Source organism: Ochotona princeps, chromosome 2 (assembly GCF_030435755.1).
Source record: "Ochotona princeps isolate mOchPri1 chromosome 2, mOchPri1.hap1, whole genome shotgun sequence".
Classification (NCBI taxonomy): domain Eukaryota; kingdom Metazoa; phylum Chordata; class Mammalia; order Lagomorpha; family Ochotonidae; genus Ochotona; species Ochotona princeps.
In genome coordinates, this window is record NC_080833.1 from 106,595,969 (window position 1) to 106,610,914 (window position 14,946).

General features: G+C 49.6%; 1 protein-coding gene and 1 long non-coding RNA gene across 2 annotated transcripts in view; both read right to left on the reverse strand.

Annotated features, from left to right (window-relative positions):
- Positions 1 to 2,915: 2,915 nt before the first annotated feature.
- Positions 2,916 to 7,595, reverse strand: S100A11 (S100 calcium binding protein A11). The gene is made up of 3 exons (XM_004588914.3): positions 7,464 to 7,595; positions 4,536 to 4,704; positions 2,916 to 3,204 (listed from the first exon to the last, which is right to left on the reverse strand). Exons 2-3 carry the CDS (start codon positions 4,680 to 4,682, stop codon positions 3,052 to 3,054), a joined length of 300 nt encoding a protein of 99 aa, XP_004588971.1. The 5' UTR covers positions 4,683 to 4,704; positions 7,464 to 7,595; the 3' UTR covers positions 2,916 to 3,051.
- A 2,936-nt stretch (positions 7,596 to 10,531) lies between these two features.
- LOC105942063 (uncharacterized) overlaps positions 10,532 to 14,946 on the reverse strand; it is a 178,454-nt gene continuing 174,039 nt past the window's right edge. Inside the window, exon 4 of the long non-coding RNA XR_009244918.1 lies at positions 10,532 to 10,578. This is a non-coding gene — a long non-coding RNA (uncharacterized LOC105942063). The remainder of the gene's footprint in view (positions 10,579 to 14,946) is intronic.

Sequence of the window (14,946 nt, forward strand, 5' to 3'; positions counted from 1 at the left end):
GTTCAGGAATCTGTGGTCACTACAGCTCAAGTGTTTTAAATGGAAAGTTCCAGAAATAAATAATTCATAAGTTTTAAGTAATATTTGTTACTGTTTAATTGTTCTATTTTAATTTTAAGCTATTGTTGTTAACCTCTCACTGTGCCTAACTTATAAATTAGAATTCTATCACAAGAGTGGGTGTGATGGTGCAGGGAATTAAACTGCCATTTGGATGCTCTCCTCCTGTATTGGGGTGCTCACTTTGAACCCTGGTTACTCCATATCTGATCCAGTTTCCTGCTGATGTGCATCCTGGAGGAAGCAGGTGGTGGCTCAAGTGGTTGGGTCCCTGTTACCCAAGGGGAGACCAGATGGAGTTCCTCGTTCCTGGCCTTTGCCTGACTCAATCATGGTTATTGTGGACTTTTGGGAAGTGAACCAACACGGGGACGATCTCTTTTTCTTTCTTCTCTTATTTGTTCACTCTGCCTTTCAAATAAATAAATTTTTAAAAAGAGAGATCATATCATTGACCATATATGCATTAAAACTTGTTTTTTTTTTTTTAAATCATGGCTATAGATACATAGGGAAAAACATTGTACTTATGGGATGTGGTAGCTCCAGGCACCCATGGGGGGAGCTTGGAACACAGCCTCCACAGACAAAGATGTACCACTCTACTACTTTATGAGAAGTCTAGGAGGGAGCTTGGGCGCTCAGGTGCTCCAACTGGGTTGTGATAAGTGGAGCTGTCCATGGCCAAAATCTCCAGGGTGGGGCATGCTATGATCAGTGAGGTGGTGATTTGGCAGGCAGACCCAAGGACCATCAATGTTTAAAAGACAGGAGGTTTAAAATTTTTATTGTATATTAAAGGCAGTAAGAGAGAGGATAAGTCAGAGATCCGTCTGCTAGTTTACTCCCCAAGTGGTCACAATGGCCAGGGCTGGAGCAGGCCAAAGCCAGGAGCTTGGATCTCCATCTGGGTCTCCCACATGGGTGGTGGAGGCCATTTTCCACTGCTTTCCCAAGAGCGTTAGCAGGGAGCTACATCATAAACAGAGGATCTGGAACTGGTAAGCTTAGCGTGTTGTGCAACAATGCCGGCCCCTAGTGGTTGTTTTCCATGTGGCTCACTAGCCTTGCCCTTCTGTTCACCTTTGCTGAAGCTTCTTCCTTTGGTTGTCCTCTCTTCCTACCTGTGGGCGTGTCCCCAGGTTTTCCTCTCTCTGCTGCCCTCTGCTTACACTAGGTCTTCTTTCCAGACTCCAATCACAAATGCCCACTATTTCCGGGTAGTCCTCCTAACAGCCCCTCCAATACTTCACAGCTTCACTGAACCAACTTTTCTGCCTGATACCTCTGTGACAAACGCTTGCTTACAGGAGACGTTCCATGGCGTGTTGTTCATTTGAATCTGGAGTTAGAAGCTTGATGCTGATCGGATCTTACTTATCAAAACTTGAGAGTGCCAAATAAGTAAAGATTTCCTAAGATTTGATGTCTAAAACCAGTGACTTTTTTGGTAGAATGGCCAATAGACCAGTATAATCTTAGGACATCTGGTATTTTTCCTTTTTTTTCTTGGATCAGTACTTTTTGGGATAACGACACTTATTTCCTACTGGGTGTACCTGCTAATGAATAACATGGAGACTTTCACTGACTACAGATTTTTTCCCTCTTGTGCTGATAATGAGTTAAAGAACTCATCCATGAGGTGGCTATCATTCTACTTGAAAAATCTGGGACTTGCTAGACACTAACCTTCATTTTGGAATGTTAGAACCAAAAGGGACCTCAGAAGTCGTATCTGTGATCCATCCCACTTAGTTCACAAAAGCAGGCTTCTGTTCAGGAGAAATCCCTGCCAATCAGTTCCAACTCACATCCATGGAACAGGAATCAGAGCTTTTTTGGGACATCTCACTTTGCCCCTGTGTCCTGGGGACAGCTGCTTGCTGCTGTCTCTTTTTTGGGCTCTCCTGATTGCTCCATCAGAGGGACAGAAGCCAGAACTCAACGGGCTAATCCTTCACCTTCAAGCACTGCCATCCCATGCGGTGTCCGTTGGTGTTCTGGCCGCTCTGCTTCCCATCCAGCTCCCTGGATAATGCCTGGGAGAGCAGAGAAGGATGACCCAAGTCCTGGGATCCCTGCACCTTTGTGGGAAGCTCCTGACTCCTGGCTTTGGATCGGCTCAACTGTTGTCTTTGTAGCTATTTGGGGAGTGAATCAGTGGTTGGAGATCTTTCTCTCTTTGCGTCTCTTTCTGTAAATATGCCTAAGACATAAAAAGATCTTTAAAAAAAACCCCCAAAAAACAGAAACAAAAAAAGCTGAAACCAGTGTGGACAGCAGCGGAAGCTGAGCTTGTTGTAAAGTGGTTGCCCAGAGCTGGCCACAAAGACCTTGACAACACAAGCCCCCTTTCTCTTCCTCATACACCCCCGACTCCGGCTCACTTGCTCACTTGGTGACCTTTGCCCGTCTCTCTTTCCTCTGACACACCCTCCTCTGTCTTTCAACCTTCAGCAGAAGCTTCTCATCCTCAGAGCCGTGTCCTTCCTGACTTCTAAAGCGAGGTTGTCATCTTTCCTTCCTGCCTTGCTGCACTCCGACAGGCTGTGTCATTTTCCCTTCCTTATGTTCTTCCCCCAGTAGAACGCACAGAAACACAGGACCTGGTCAGCTTTGCTGAGTGCAACCCCCAGGGCCTCTGCTCGGACCTGTAGCCGGGATGGCCATTTAAGGCATGAGTCGTGGTAGTGATACCACTCCGTCACACTTGAGTAATTGAGGGTGATTCCCATTGTGTCATTAGTCATTGTTCCCGCATACTGCGTTCTTACTGGCAAGGGTGCCCATGAATGTGATTTACATTCCTCCCACTCTCCACCCTCCCTGGCACACATTTACCAACACTTGAGTGTGTGTCATAAAAAAAGATACAATTTTATTGTTTTATTACCACCAGCAGGAGCGGCCAGTGTGGAGTGGTGGGTGTGGGGGGCTGGGAGGGGGAATGACAGCACACAGGGTGGCTCTGCCAGTGCCACAGGGGCCTCAGAAACGCTTCTGGGCCTTGACAAAGGACTCATGGCAGGCGATGGCCAAGCCACCAATAAGGTTGAGGAATTCTTGGAAATCAAGCTTTCCGTCACTGTTGAGGTCCAGCTTCTTCATCATGCGGTCAAGGACGCCAGGGTCCTTCTGGTTCTGCAAAGATGATAAAGAAACATTTTTACTGCGTTTGCTAAGGAGGCTTTCAAAGATGCTGTCATGTTTTATTCTCCTAGGAGTGTGAAGTATAGGACAGGGTTATTTGTCTTTTCTTTTTTCCAGAAACAGAGGTAAAATGAACTGCCTAATGGGCAGGCTAGACTTGAACCTGGGTTTTTTTTGCTCCAAGTTTGGGATTCTTTCTGTGACATTTTGGGTGACTCCATTTTGATAAATCAGCAGCCCTTCCTTCAAGTGTTGTATGCAATGGCAAGAAATAAGCCATGTAAAAGCAGAGTGAGTGCAAGGGGGAGGAGGACACAGGCCCTACTCCTCTGGGTCCCCAAACACACACACACACACACACACACACACACACACATAGCCACTGGCTACATATGGTGGACTATGTTTCAACTGGAATCAGTTAACCAAGAAAGTCAGTCTATTAGTGCACTAGCCATGTTTCAAGGGTAGGCACAAGTAGCTGGTGGCCACCATACTGGACAGCATAGATACAGAATGTCCTTGCAGGGAGCTCTACTGGACAGGGCACCCATAGCCTTTGGGTCCTTTGGGTGGTGGTGGCTTGGTGTGGGGGAGTGCAGTTGAAGACAATCCCCAACTTAGGATTTTTAAAAACTTTATGATGAGGTTAAAGCAAAGTGTGCTCAGTAGAGACCTCAAAGTCTGAATTATTTCAAGCTGGTGATAGGTAGTATGATAATCCCTCATGATGCAAGGCATGTTAGCCATGCGGTTACAACCAAGAGGGTCAACAACTAACCCTGAATGGTGCACCGTGTTGCCAGTGCTTCTTGAATATAGTGTTCTGTGTTTTTGCATACCAGCATGTCTATAAGACATTTGTGTGTATACTTAAGATACTCCACTCTCCTATGAAACAGGCTTTGCCTGACATGATTTTGCCCAACCACAGGTGAACATAAGTGCTCGGAGTACATTAACTGCTGGCTTGGCTACACTCCTCTGTAGAAAGGGTGGGGGATTGTGCCTCAAATGCATTCTGAGTTTTGCAAAAACTTCATCGGTTTGTAACTTTGCAAGTGGAGGAGCATGTATGTTTTTTGTGCCAATCCCTGTGTCACACAGCTTACTCACTCTGATCTGTCAAACACTTCTTACTTCACAGAGAAGAGGAAAATGCTCTTCAGTGGTCATGCAGGGCTCACCCTGGGCCTGGGGCTCACCCTGGGCCTGGACCGCTATGTTGGAGTGAGTGACACGAAGGCAGGAGATGGGCGGTCAGCGGCTAAGCCTCCCTTCCCAGCCTGTGTCCCAGGGTCGGTGGGGGTGGGGAGTGGTACCTTTGTGAAGGCAGCCAGCTCCGTGTTCATGAAGGTCAGGAACTCTGTCTTGGAGAGGGAGAGGCTGTTGTTGTCCTTCCCAGCATACTTCTGGAAAACAGCAATCAGGGACTCGATGCAGCGCTCGGTCTCTGTGGGGTTGGACATTTTCGCCTTTGGAGAAGGTTGCCTAGAATGGAGTGAGGCAGACAGTGTTAGAACGCACAGGTAAATACAGAGGTATCGTTCATGCGCATCAAGCCTTATCTACAGACTGGTCACCTATTTTCCCAGGGTGCAGAGGGGCTTTCGTGATGAAGGAGATTCTAGTACTTTGGAAGGCAGTCTGGGACTCTCTCACTTTCTGGAAGAACAGTAGAAGTTTCTGTGCAGATGTTCAGAAGTGAAGCATGGGGTTGACAAGCATTAGGAAACCAAGCTGGCAGCTCAGCCCTGTGTCCTTCCGCAGACCGTGGCCCTTGCTCCTTTCCCTTCCAAGCACCGCCAGCTCCCTGCTAAGGCGGTTCCTGAGGACTTAGCAAGGAATGGCTCAAGTACTCGGGTCCCTGTCACCCACACCACATGGGAGACCACCTGGAGGGAGCGCCTGGCTCCTGGCCGTCGCAGGCATTTGGGAGCAAATGGGCAGATGGACAATCTCTGTCCATCTCCCTTTCAGAGAAAATGAAAACAAACCATTACAGACTGAACCTACAAAGGAATTCTTCCAAGTGGGTGAGGCTGTCTGCCCCTCCTCCCGGGGCGGAAGTGTCGTGCTCCCCCTGGTGGATTAGAGCAGCAACTGCAGGCTCTTGAGAAACCGGCCCCGCCCTTCCTCGAGGCTTTCACTCTGGGCATTAACGATGACTTATGTTTAGATGGCGAGATGGGCCAGCTAACGTTTAGACTTTCCTTGGTCCCGAGGAACGGACTTCCTGGAGCTTCCGAAACCGGTCATTAGCACGTGCAGAGGATTGCTCTGAGCTCGCAGCGGTACAGCAGCGGAACTTGGCTGCTCCTGCACCTGCCAGGCTCCCCTGCCCTGTTTCCCGGTGCTTCTCGGAGCAGGCAGAGCCCCAGAGCACTTCCAGGGGTGGAGCCTTTCCCCACAGTCACAGTTCAAGAATGTTTTACTCCCAAAGGGAATTTTTTTTTTCCGGAAAGAAATGTTGGTATATTCAGCGCTTGCAGGAGAAGCAAGACCGGCCAGCCGAGAAATGGCCGCGTTTGCACAAGGCGATCCTATCAGGACTGACGTCTCGCGTGTCAAATCCGGAGGACGGTTCCCCGACGTCTGCCGGACCCTCCGCCCGGCTTCCTGGTCTGTAGGTGCCTTCTCTGCCTCCTTCCCTTAGCGGGTCCAGAGCGCCTTTCTGCTCTGCTCCGAGGGGTTTCGTTAACAACCATCTCCATTGTAATGTAGATTATTTTCCCTCTTGTAAACTTTTGCTCTCAGACTTGAGGAGCGAGTGAAAGCGTCTCCACCGCTTTCCCGGGAAGTCATTCCCCAAAGAAAGTATCCAATGACTGACGTGCCTGACTGTGGAGCTCGAGGGGACTTGGAAGGGACTTGGGCGAAGGGACCCAGGAGTCTGCAAGGCTTTGTCCAGGAGGCCACAGGGGCTGACCAGGCTGAACCCATGCCCTCCCCATTGCCCACCCCACTGTGCCCTGGGCGTCACCTCAGACTGCAGAGGACAAAACCACCGGATACAATGAAAGAATTTAAAAAATGCACGCTAAGCTTCCCAGCTCCAGGGGAGAGGGAGAGGGAGGGAGGGAGAGATAGGAGAGGGAAAGGAGAGAAAGAGAGAGAGAAGTGGGGGAGAGAGAGAGAGAGAATGAATCCGAGAGTACTTCAAACGGTTTGTGGACAGTGGAATGAACAAAGAAGTTTATCTGGGGGCAGATCACTTTAGGAAATGCACGCAGTCGCCCCTCCCCGCCCCCACACACGATTTGCACTTTCCACGAACTGCAGCCACAGCCTCCCCGCCCGCCGTCCACCTAGAGGGAGGAAGAACCCAGACGGGCCTCGCTTCCGGCCCGAGGCGCTCCCTCCTGGCGCTCGCCCGCCGGGGCGGGGCCGCCTTTTCGGGGGTACCCCGCGACTCGGGTTCTCCTTGACGCAGGGCAAGGAGAAGAGCAGGGGGGACCCAGCGGCCAGCCTGGCTCGGGCCCTGGGTGACCACCGGGCCGGCGGCCAGCCCGGACTGCGCTCGAGGGGACGGGCGTGGCCACGTCCCGGTTCCCTGCCGCGCTCGGACGCCGGTGCCGGTGGTGGGGGATCAGATCAAGTCCCTTCGCCACCACGCGTTTTTCTGCGGGTCTCTCACGCACTTGCATCCACACAAGCCGCCCCTCGCCCGCGGACCCCTGCCCTGGATGGGAGTGGCCGCGGGACGCGAAGGGACGGCGCGCGGGGAATGGAGAGAGTGCGCAGGACAGGCGGCCGAGCGCGCGCCCGGAGGGCGGCCACCCGAGGAGGAGAGCGCACGGCTGCGCTTCCCAGGCGTCAGCCTCAGCGTCCCGGCCGCTAGCCCGTTGCTTGGGGAAACTCCGGTCAGCGCGTCCGGAAAGATCCCGTTCTGCACAACAAAACCAGCGACGCCTTCCAAACTTCAACCCGGATCTTCAACTTCGCTCCCGGGCCCTCGGCCCGGACACCTCCGCCCTTCGATGGCCCAGGGCCCTCCCGGTTCCCTACCCGACCGTCCCGGCCACCCCCGGCCACCCCCGGCCACCCCCGGCCACCCCCGACCGTCTCCAGCAGGTGACTTTCGCGGGGCGGGGGGAGTGATCTTCCTCCCTTCCTTCCCGTAAGACAAATTCTTCCTGCTCAGCTTCGTGCCACGTCCGCACGGCAATCACAGAGGCTGCACGGCGGGACGTTTGCTGATTTTTTTGTTTTTCCCTCTGGGAGGAAGACGCAGCCAGAGCGGGGCTTACCGAGCAGAGCTGCGCGGGGCTGGCGGCGGCTGCGGGCGAGTGCGGAGCGCGGCACGGGGAGCCGAGTGCCCAGCCTGGCCGGGGCGGTGGCCTCCCCGCCCACGTTGCTCAAGCCTGACTCACGCGCCCGGCCCGCCCCAGCCCGGCCCGCCCCGCTGCGCGCTGTACCCGCGGCGCGCACACACCCACCCGGCTCACTCCCACCGGTGACCCTCGGGGATTTTTCTCTTTCCAAATGGGCCCCCGTTCCTGACTGGGAGTTCACGTTGGGTTTTGGCAGGACCTATTTGTGCATCAGCAGCTTCCCTGCACTGAAGATTGTTGGGCAGTAGTGGTCACTGCTGGTTACCAAGGATCCTTGGTGCCACTGGTTCAGGGATTGTTATCTCGTTCCAACTTCAAAATGGGGACAGTTCAAAAAAGACCATATGTGTGTGTGTGTATACACCACATACATATATACATACATACACATATATTACATACTTGTACATATATACATATTACAATTTAAAAACTGCCCTGCGCTTCTAGTGTGCTTATCTGTGTGACATTTGCTGAAGAGTTAGAAGCTGTGTTAAGAACTAGAAGCTTTGAGTTCTAATCCTTACTGTGTTCCTTCATTGCAAGGCTTTTGACAAAATTTCCTCACCCCCGAGTTCTGAGTTCCTTATCCAGATCACACGGTCTTTTCTATGTTCATAATGCTGTTGCACTGTTAAACGAAAGGATGGTTTTGAAAAGGGCTTCGAAAACTGCAGAGCAGGGGCTGGTGTGATTGTGTAGCCTGCTAATCCTTTGCCTGTGGTGCTGGCATCTCATTAGGGCCCTGGTTCATGTCCTGGCTGCTCTACCTCTGATCCAGCTTCCTGTTCATGTGCCTGGGAATGCGGCAGAAGATGGCTCAGGTACTTGGGCCCCTGCAGCCTGTGGGAGACACAGAACTCTGATCTGACCCAGTTTTGATGGTGGCTGTCATTTGGAGAGTCAACTAGCAGAGGGAATATCTCTCTCCCTGCCTAATTCTGGCTTTCAAGTAAATAAAGAAACCTTAAAAAAAAAAAAGCCTGTCTTTTGTAAAGAAATTTATTATATATGCCTTTTGCCTAGCCTGTTTTCTTCCTGTTAATGTTTTTGTTTGTGTTTGGTGCATAGAACTGGGTAACTACCAAGTTCTGTGTTTGATTTCTTCAAATTGTATGTATCGAGTGCTGCATCTTACAGCATTTTGAAACACCTCTTGTTTATGAAAATAAAAAGCAATTAAATGGTAAAAAGAAAGCACTGTAGCATAGAGGCGGTGAAGCGTGAATGCGTGAGCTGCCTCCTGCCACCTGCTCTGACCCAGCACCTGACCTACCTCTCTACCCACAGACCCGCATTTTACTGCTGCTTGATGAATCTGTTACAGCTGAGACTGAACCCTGATAACTTATTCTCCCAGGGACCAGGCGTGAGGTGGAGGAAGGAAAGAAGGCAGGAGTGGAGATGGCTTTTGGAAGGGCTCAGTAGGGAGGAGGGCGGCCTTCTAAAACAGAGCCTGGAAGGAAGTGATCTGGGGTGTGTATCCCCTCTGGAAAGTCTGTATCAGATGCTGTATAAGGAAAGTGCTCCTCGCGTGGTGAGCTCATCCTGACTTCTCCATTCCTCCCATATGACCCATTCCTCCCACATGGTCAGACTCCCGTCCTGGTGTGTAATCTATGGTTTAGTTAGGCCCTCTAACTTCCTATTACAGCCTTGGGCTCCAGAGCTTACAGTCAGGCTTTTCTCTCTTGCCCTGGTAATTTTGTGTCTCCGGGACGTTGCTCTTGTAACATTTCTGCTGGGTTTTTGCAAAGCGTATCTCTTCAGTGCTTGCCTTCGCGGGCTTAGCGGCTGGAGGAGGCTACTGCTCTCTTTCCCTCCCGTCTGTTTAATGACTGTTTATAAAAAAGCATTTTCCTAGCATGCAATGCTGAGCAACTGCTTACTTAAAAACAAAATCTGACACAGAAACAAGCAAAATGGTGGCCCAATGATGTTTATTTCAAACTTAAACTTTGTAGTTTTCTATGGCTCCAAATAACTTCTTTATTTTTTAAGTCCATTTTATTTGTTTTAAAGGCAGACTGACAGAGATAAATAACCATTGTCTTATATCCATTGATTCACTCACTCCTCAAATGGCCACAGTGGCCAGTGCTGGGCCAGGCTGAAGCCAGGAGGCAGGAACTCCACCCTGATCTCCCAGGTGGGTGACTGAGGCCTGGGTAATTGGGCAATCACCTGCTGCCTCCCAGGCACGTTGGCAGGAAGCTGGATCAGAAGTGGAGTTGCTGGAACTTGAACCAGTTCTCTCATAAGGATTCTGAATTTGTAGGTGTTGGCTTAACTCCTTGTACGACCACGCTGGCCCCTGAATAACTTATTTAATCTTAGTGAACTTTTCAAGTTATTCATTCAACAAATATTTAGGGGGCTTTACTGTGTGCCAAGCCTGGAGCTAAGTCCTGTAGATACAAACATGACTGCAAGATAGGGTTGCCTCTGACTTCAGACCTGTGGTAGTAGTGGGATACTCCATGGATGGCTGCCGGGATTCTTCAATACCCTGATGTTGTTTTTCTGTACAAGAGAATTGTTTCTGGTAAAGGGACCCTGGCTTTCATCTGACTCTCAGAAAAACCTATGATCAAAAAGTTATTAAATAATCACCAGTCTAAATCACTTTGTAACTCAATTATAGGGCTTCTATAATCCCTTTTATTTTTAAAAGAAGATTTATTTATTTATTTATTGGAAAGGCAGAGCTACAAAGAGAGGGTGGGAGAGAATAAGAGTGGGAGAGTGAGCTGATTTATTCTGCAGGTGACCACAGTGGTCAGGCAGGGCCGGGATGAAGGCTGGGACTCCACTGAGGTCTCCTATGTGAGTGTTTCCATTGCTTTCCCAGGTTCACTATCACAAAGACAGATTGGAAGTGTTGCTTCCAGGACTTGAAGGGTGGCCACACACCGATCACTGGTGTTGCAGGTGGCGGTGGCCCTCTGCGCCACAACTCTGGCCTCTCTGTAGTCACTCTTAGGGGAAAATGTCCCGTCCAGCAGGACAGTCAACGGGGGTCGCAACCAACCTAGGAGAGAATGAAGGGACAAGAGACACAAAGAATGGACAGCAAGACAGTAGGTCTGATCAAGCTGTCAGTTTATTGATTTCAACTGAGGGTTTTTATATTCTGCAGTAACTAAGGCTCAGGCAGGGAAGGAGAAACTGGGATGCAGGCCATGGTCTCAAGACCGATTGTTCTTGAGCAGCCACCATATCAACAATAGTAATCAACATATCAACAATAGCATAGGTAATCAGTAACAAGATGTCGGCAGGTACGGCATAAATCACATTCTGAAATAGTTGCTAGAAACAATTGAAAATAAGCCTGTGATTAGTTTCAAAACCCCTTTCCCAAGCATCTAGCCAACTGGGGGTTTTCCACCTGCCCATAGGTCTATATTCAAAATGGCTTCAGTGTGGCTATAGTACATGGCTCCTGACAGGAAAACACCTCACTCACAGCCCCTATGTGAGGGGCAGCCCATTTGGCCAAGCTTTGCATCGTTTGACCCTATTCCCTGCCTCACGGCTGATTAAAGTGTACTGCACTCAAGGTGGTCAGTCCAGAGGATGGGCTAGCAGTGCACATTTCACGACGTGACGTGAAAAGATGAACCGGAGGGCCCGGCGGCGTGGCCTAGCGGCTAAAGTCCTCGCCTTGAAAGCCCCAGGATCCCATATGGGCGCCGGTTCTAATCCTGGCAGCTCCATTTCCCATCCAGCTCCCTGCTTGTGGCCTGGGAAAGCAGTTGAGGATGGCCCAAAGCTTTGGGACACTGCACCCGCGTGGGAGACCCGGAAGAGGTTCCTGGTTCCCGGCTTCGGATTGGCGCGCACCGGCCCGTTGCGGCTCACTTGGGGAGTGAAACATTGGATGGAAGATCTTCCTCTCTGTCTCTCCTCCTCTCTGTATATCCGGCTTTCCAATAACAATAAAATCTTTAAAAAAAAAAAAATAACATAGATAAAGAAAAGATGAACCGGAATCAATCAGCCTCTTGTTCTTGCGAAACACATTAGAAACACACAGGCATTGGCAAAGAGAAAACCATGGAGCCATGACACATCAAAATTATGAAGACACGTGGTACCCCGAGTGAGTGGAAGCAGGGCATTTGAAATAAATAAATAGATTGGGAGGGGTGGGGGAAAAGCCAGTAGCTAACTGGAAAGAGAGAAGCTTGGAGAGAGTTGTGTAAATTGTGGACTATTGGCAGAGAAGAACTCACAGTCTAACTCGGGCATTTCTGCTCTTCCTGAACTCAGTTGTTTGGTTTTCCTGATTTGATCTTTTAATAGCTTTCTGGCCTCATGTGGTAACCTGAGTAAAACCAAAGAAAAGAGCAGAGCCAAGTTCGTGTGGATTGTCCAGTGACAGGTGAAGAGATCAGCCGCACCCAATCAGGGTTGCCTGTGGTGATAGCTCCTCACAGTTATCACTGGGTTTCCCGTCAAAGGAGGAAAGTTCAGAGAAGGGGCAAGCCTAGGTATATTTGACAAAGTAGGTAAACATGGATTCAAACTGAAGGTGCTGAGGGAGGGAGCTTAGGATGAGTAAGAGCTGTTAAACTGACAGTAAGACACACACAGGAGGTGCGGATGAGTAAACAGGCAGTGGAGGGAATCAGTGTGGGAACCTCCATGGTCCAGAGTAATCCTCATGGGCAACACGATCTCTGTGCAGGGTTGGGTTGGTGCTTACAAGGACACAAAAGAGTGTAAAGGGCATTCTGACAGGGTGTGACCAAGGTACAATGACACTGTTGGGGTAAAAATGAATGTCCAAGTCTGGGGGGAGTGGAGAAAATGTTATGGTGAAAGTGCTGCTGGAGTTGGGCATTGAAGGCTCACAAAGAATTCCCCAGGTGGGCAGGAATGGGGGCAAGACAAGGCCGCGTCAGTAGTGTAGTCAACAGGGATTCAAATCCCAGGGCCAAAACACGTTAGCTGGACAATCATTCCTGTGCCCTGTGCTGAAAAATGGAGAGAAGGGAAGTTGTGAGGGCTGAGAGTTATTTTATATAAAGTGCCGAAAACCTCAGCAGTGTCTTCACAGGAAGTTTTACAATAATGGCTTGAGCAAAAGTCAGGAAGGGTGAGACATGTGTATTCTGAGCCCCTGCAAGTGGATCAGGACTTTGGGATATTACTGGATGATGATACATGTGAGGCAGAAGCTGTAGGAAGCGACTTAGCAGAGGCAAGGGCAAACTCATTCAGGGCTGCGCTTGGAGACTGGGGTTGTTAGCTGAGGATTACGCAGGAAGAGAAATTAGAGATGTTTAAACAGGAGAGAGACATTGTGACTTTCATTTATGGAAATGCAGAAAATGTGAGCACACAGTGGGGATAACCTAGAGGAGGTGGCCATGGAGATGGTGAGAAAGAATTGCATCTACTGAGAAGCCGGAAGCAGCCTAACTTTGGCAGTGTGTGTGTGTGTGTGTGTGTGTGTGTGTGTGTGCGCAAGGAGACTCCTAGGATTCTCGATTAGCATTCAGGTGTGTGATGGTACCATTCCTAAGACACAGAATATTAAGTGAGCAGCATTCTGGGACACTTAGGGCAAGATGGTGGTGCAAAACTGCTCATGTTGAGTGTGAGCAGAGATAGTTCAATGCAGGGAGAATTCAGTGCGTCCTGCATTCAGCTCTGGTTCTCCCATAGACCACTGCATTGCGCTTTTCACCACTGTCATTTTCTGTTTACTTAATTGCCTTGGTTACAGGACTGCGAGCAACTTGAGGGCAAAGATGGTGCCCTGATCAGCACAGTGCTCACACCAGTCTGTCGTTCATTCAGCAATTACGCAAGAGGGGTTTCTGAGGGGATGCCGAGCTGTGTAGGCACTGGGCTGTAGGGTTCCTAAGGTGGGTGGGGGCTCGGCTCTGATGACACCCCACCCAGGTGGACAAGCAGCATATGAAGAACAAATAGAGGAATATGCTCTAGTACAGGAGAAACAAGAGCCATGATTTGGGGTCTTGTCTCTGAAGCTCTTGAGGAAAGATTTTTCAGGTGTGGAGAGAGGTGGATGAGTGAGGGAGTTCAGAAAGGCCGAGATGTGTCCACTGGGATTGGTGGTGACATCTTCGGAAACCTTTGCTAGAGCTCTTTATTGTAAGGGAGAAGGACAGAGGGCGCTGGATTGAGTGATGAAGAGTGATGGTGTGCAGGGTGGACGACTCATTTGATTGAATTGGATATGGAGGCGGGGGTGGATGGAGTGATTGCTGGGGTGGAGGGCTGTTTTAGGAATAAAGGAGGATTTAACAAAATAGGGAGAGGTGGGCTTTAGCCTGCATCCCCTATCAGAGTGTCTGGGTTCAGGTCTCAGCTCTCTTCGTAATTTCAGCTTCCTGCTTGTGTGCACCCTGGGGGGGCAGTGTTGGTGACTCAGGCAGTTGCACCCTAGCCACCCATATGGTAGGCCTGGATGGAGTTTGTGGCTTCTGGCTTTGACCTGGCCCACTCCAGGCCCTTTGGGCTTTAGGGGAATGCCAGTAAATGAGTTCTCTCTTTTTGTCTCTCAAGTGAATAATTTTTTTTAAGGAAAGAAAAATATTCATTAGGAATGTTTGGAAAAGTTTAAAAATAAATAGACATACAGGAAAACTCTAGTAGGTTTATAAGCCACAGAATGAGAAGTCAAATGTATAGGCTTGAAAGGATATGAACAAATCAACAAGGTCTCAGAGGGGTTGAAATTATTTCACAGAGATGGGCAAGGAGAAGGGTGGGGAGGGAGACTTCTGCACATCCCTGCCAAAAACACAAAGCACAGGCCTTGAGTAGGGATGTTCTATGATTTTGGAGGAGATGGCAAGGGGTGCTAACCCACAATGGCTGAGTGCTGTAAAACATAGGAAGCTGTTACTGTAGGATTACTCAGATGGCTATGTGGCTTTTTCCAAATGGGCTCACAAGCCTTGTCTTTGTATCCAAGACTGGGTTTAGGATTAGAAGTATACAAGATGGCTGACACCAAAGGGTTGAAGGTGTTGGGGCTGCAGATGACAGAGGAATTAACCTGAATGAATGCTGAGGGCTGGACAATGAAGAAAGGAATGAGGAGTTGGAAGGTGGGTGTACAGAAAGTCCTCATGGAATAAAGCAACAAGTAGGATGGAGAGAGCTGAGGATGTGAGAAGTTATGGCATGGTCTAATCTTTCAGGGAGTTTAATATTTTCTGGATGTTTTGCTGGGCCAAAATCCAAGCACAGCTATGAGTGTTAAATGGAGTCCAGTTTCAGTGCATTGGGTGAGAAGGAGGTCAGGGAGCTGTGAGAGTAGGAGGTTGGGTGTGTCACTCTGATGGATGCTAAACTCATCCAGAGAGATGAGAGGAGTTTGGGTGGTGTGCAAGAGAATGTACAGGCTACCATGTGT

Coding starts and splice junctions, on each gene's coding strand:
- S100A11 (XM_004588914.3), bottom strand. CDS start 4,682: ATGTCCAACCCCACAGAGACCGAGCGCTGCATCGAGTCCCTGATTGCT. Junction 3,205..4,535: donor AGCTGGCTGCCTTCACAAAG/GTACCACTCCCC, acceptor TCATCTTTGCAG/AACCAGAAGGACCCTGGCGT.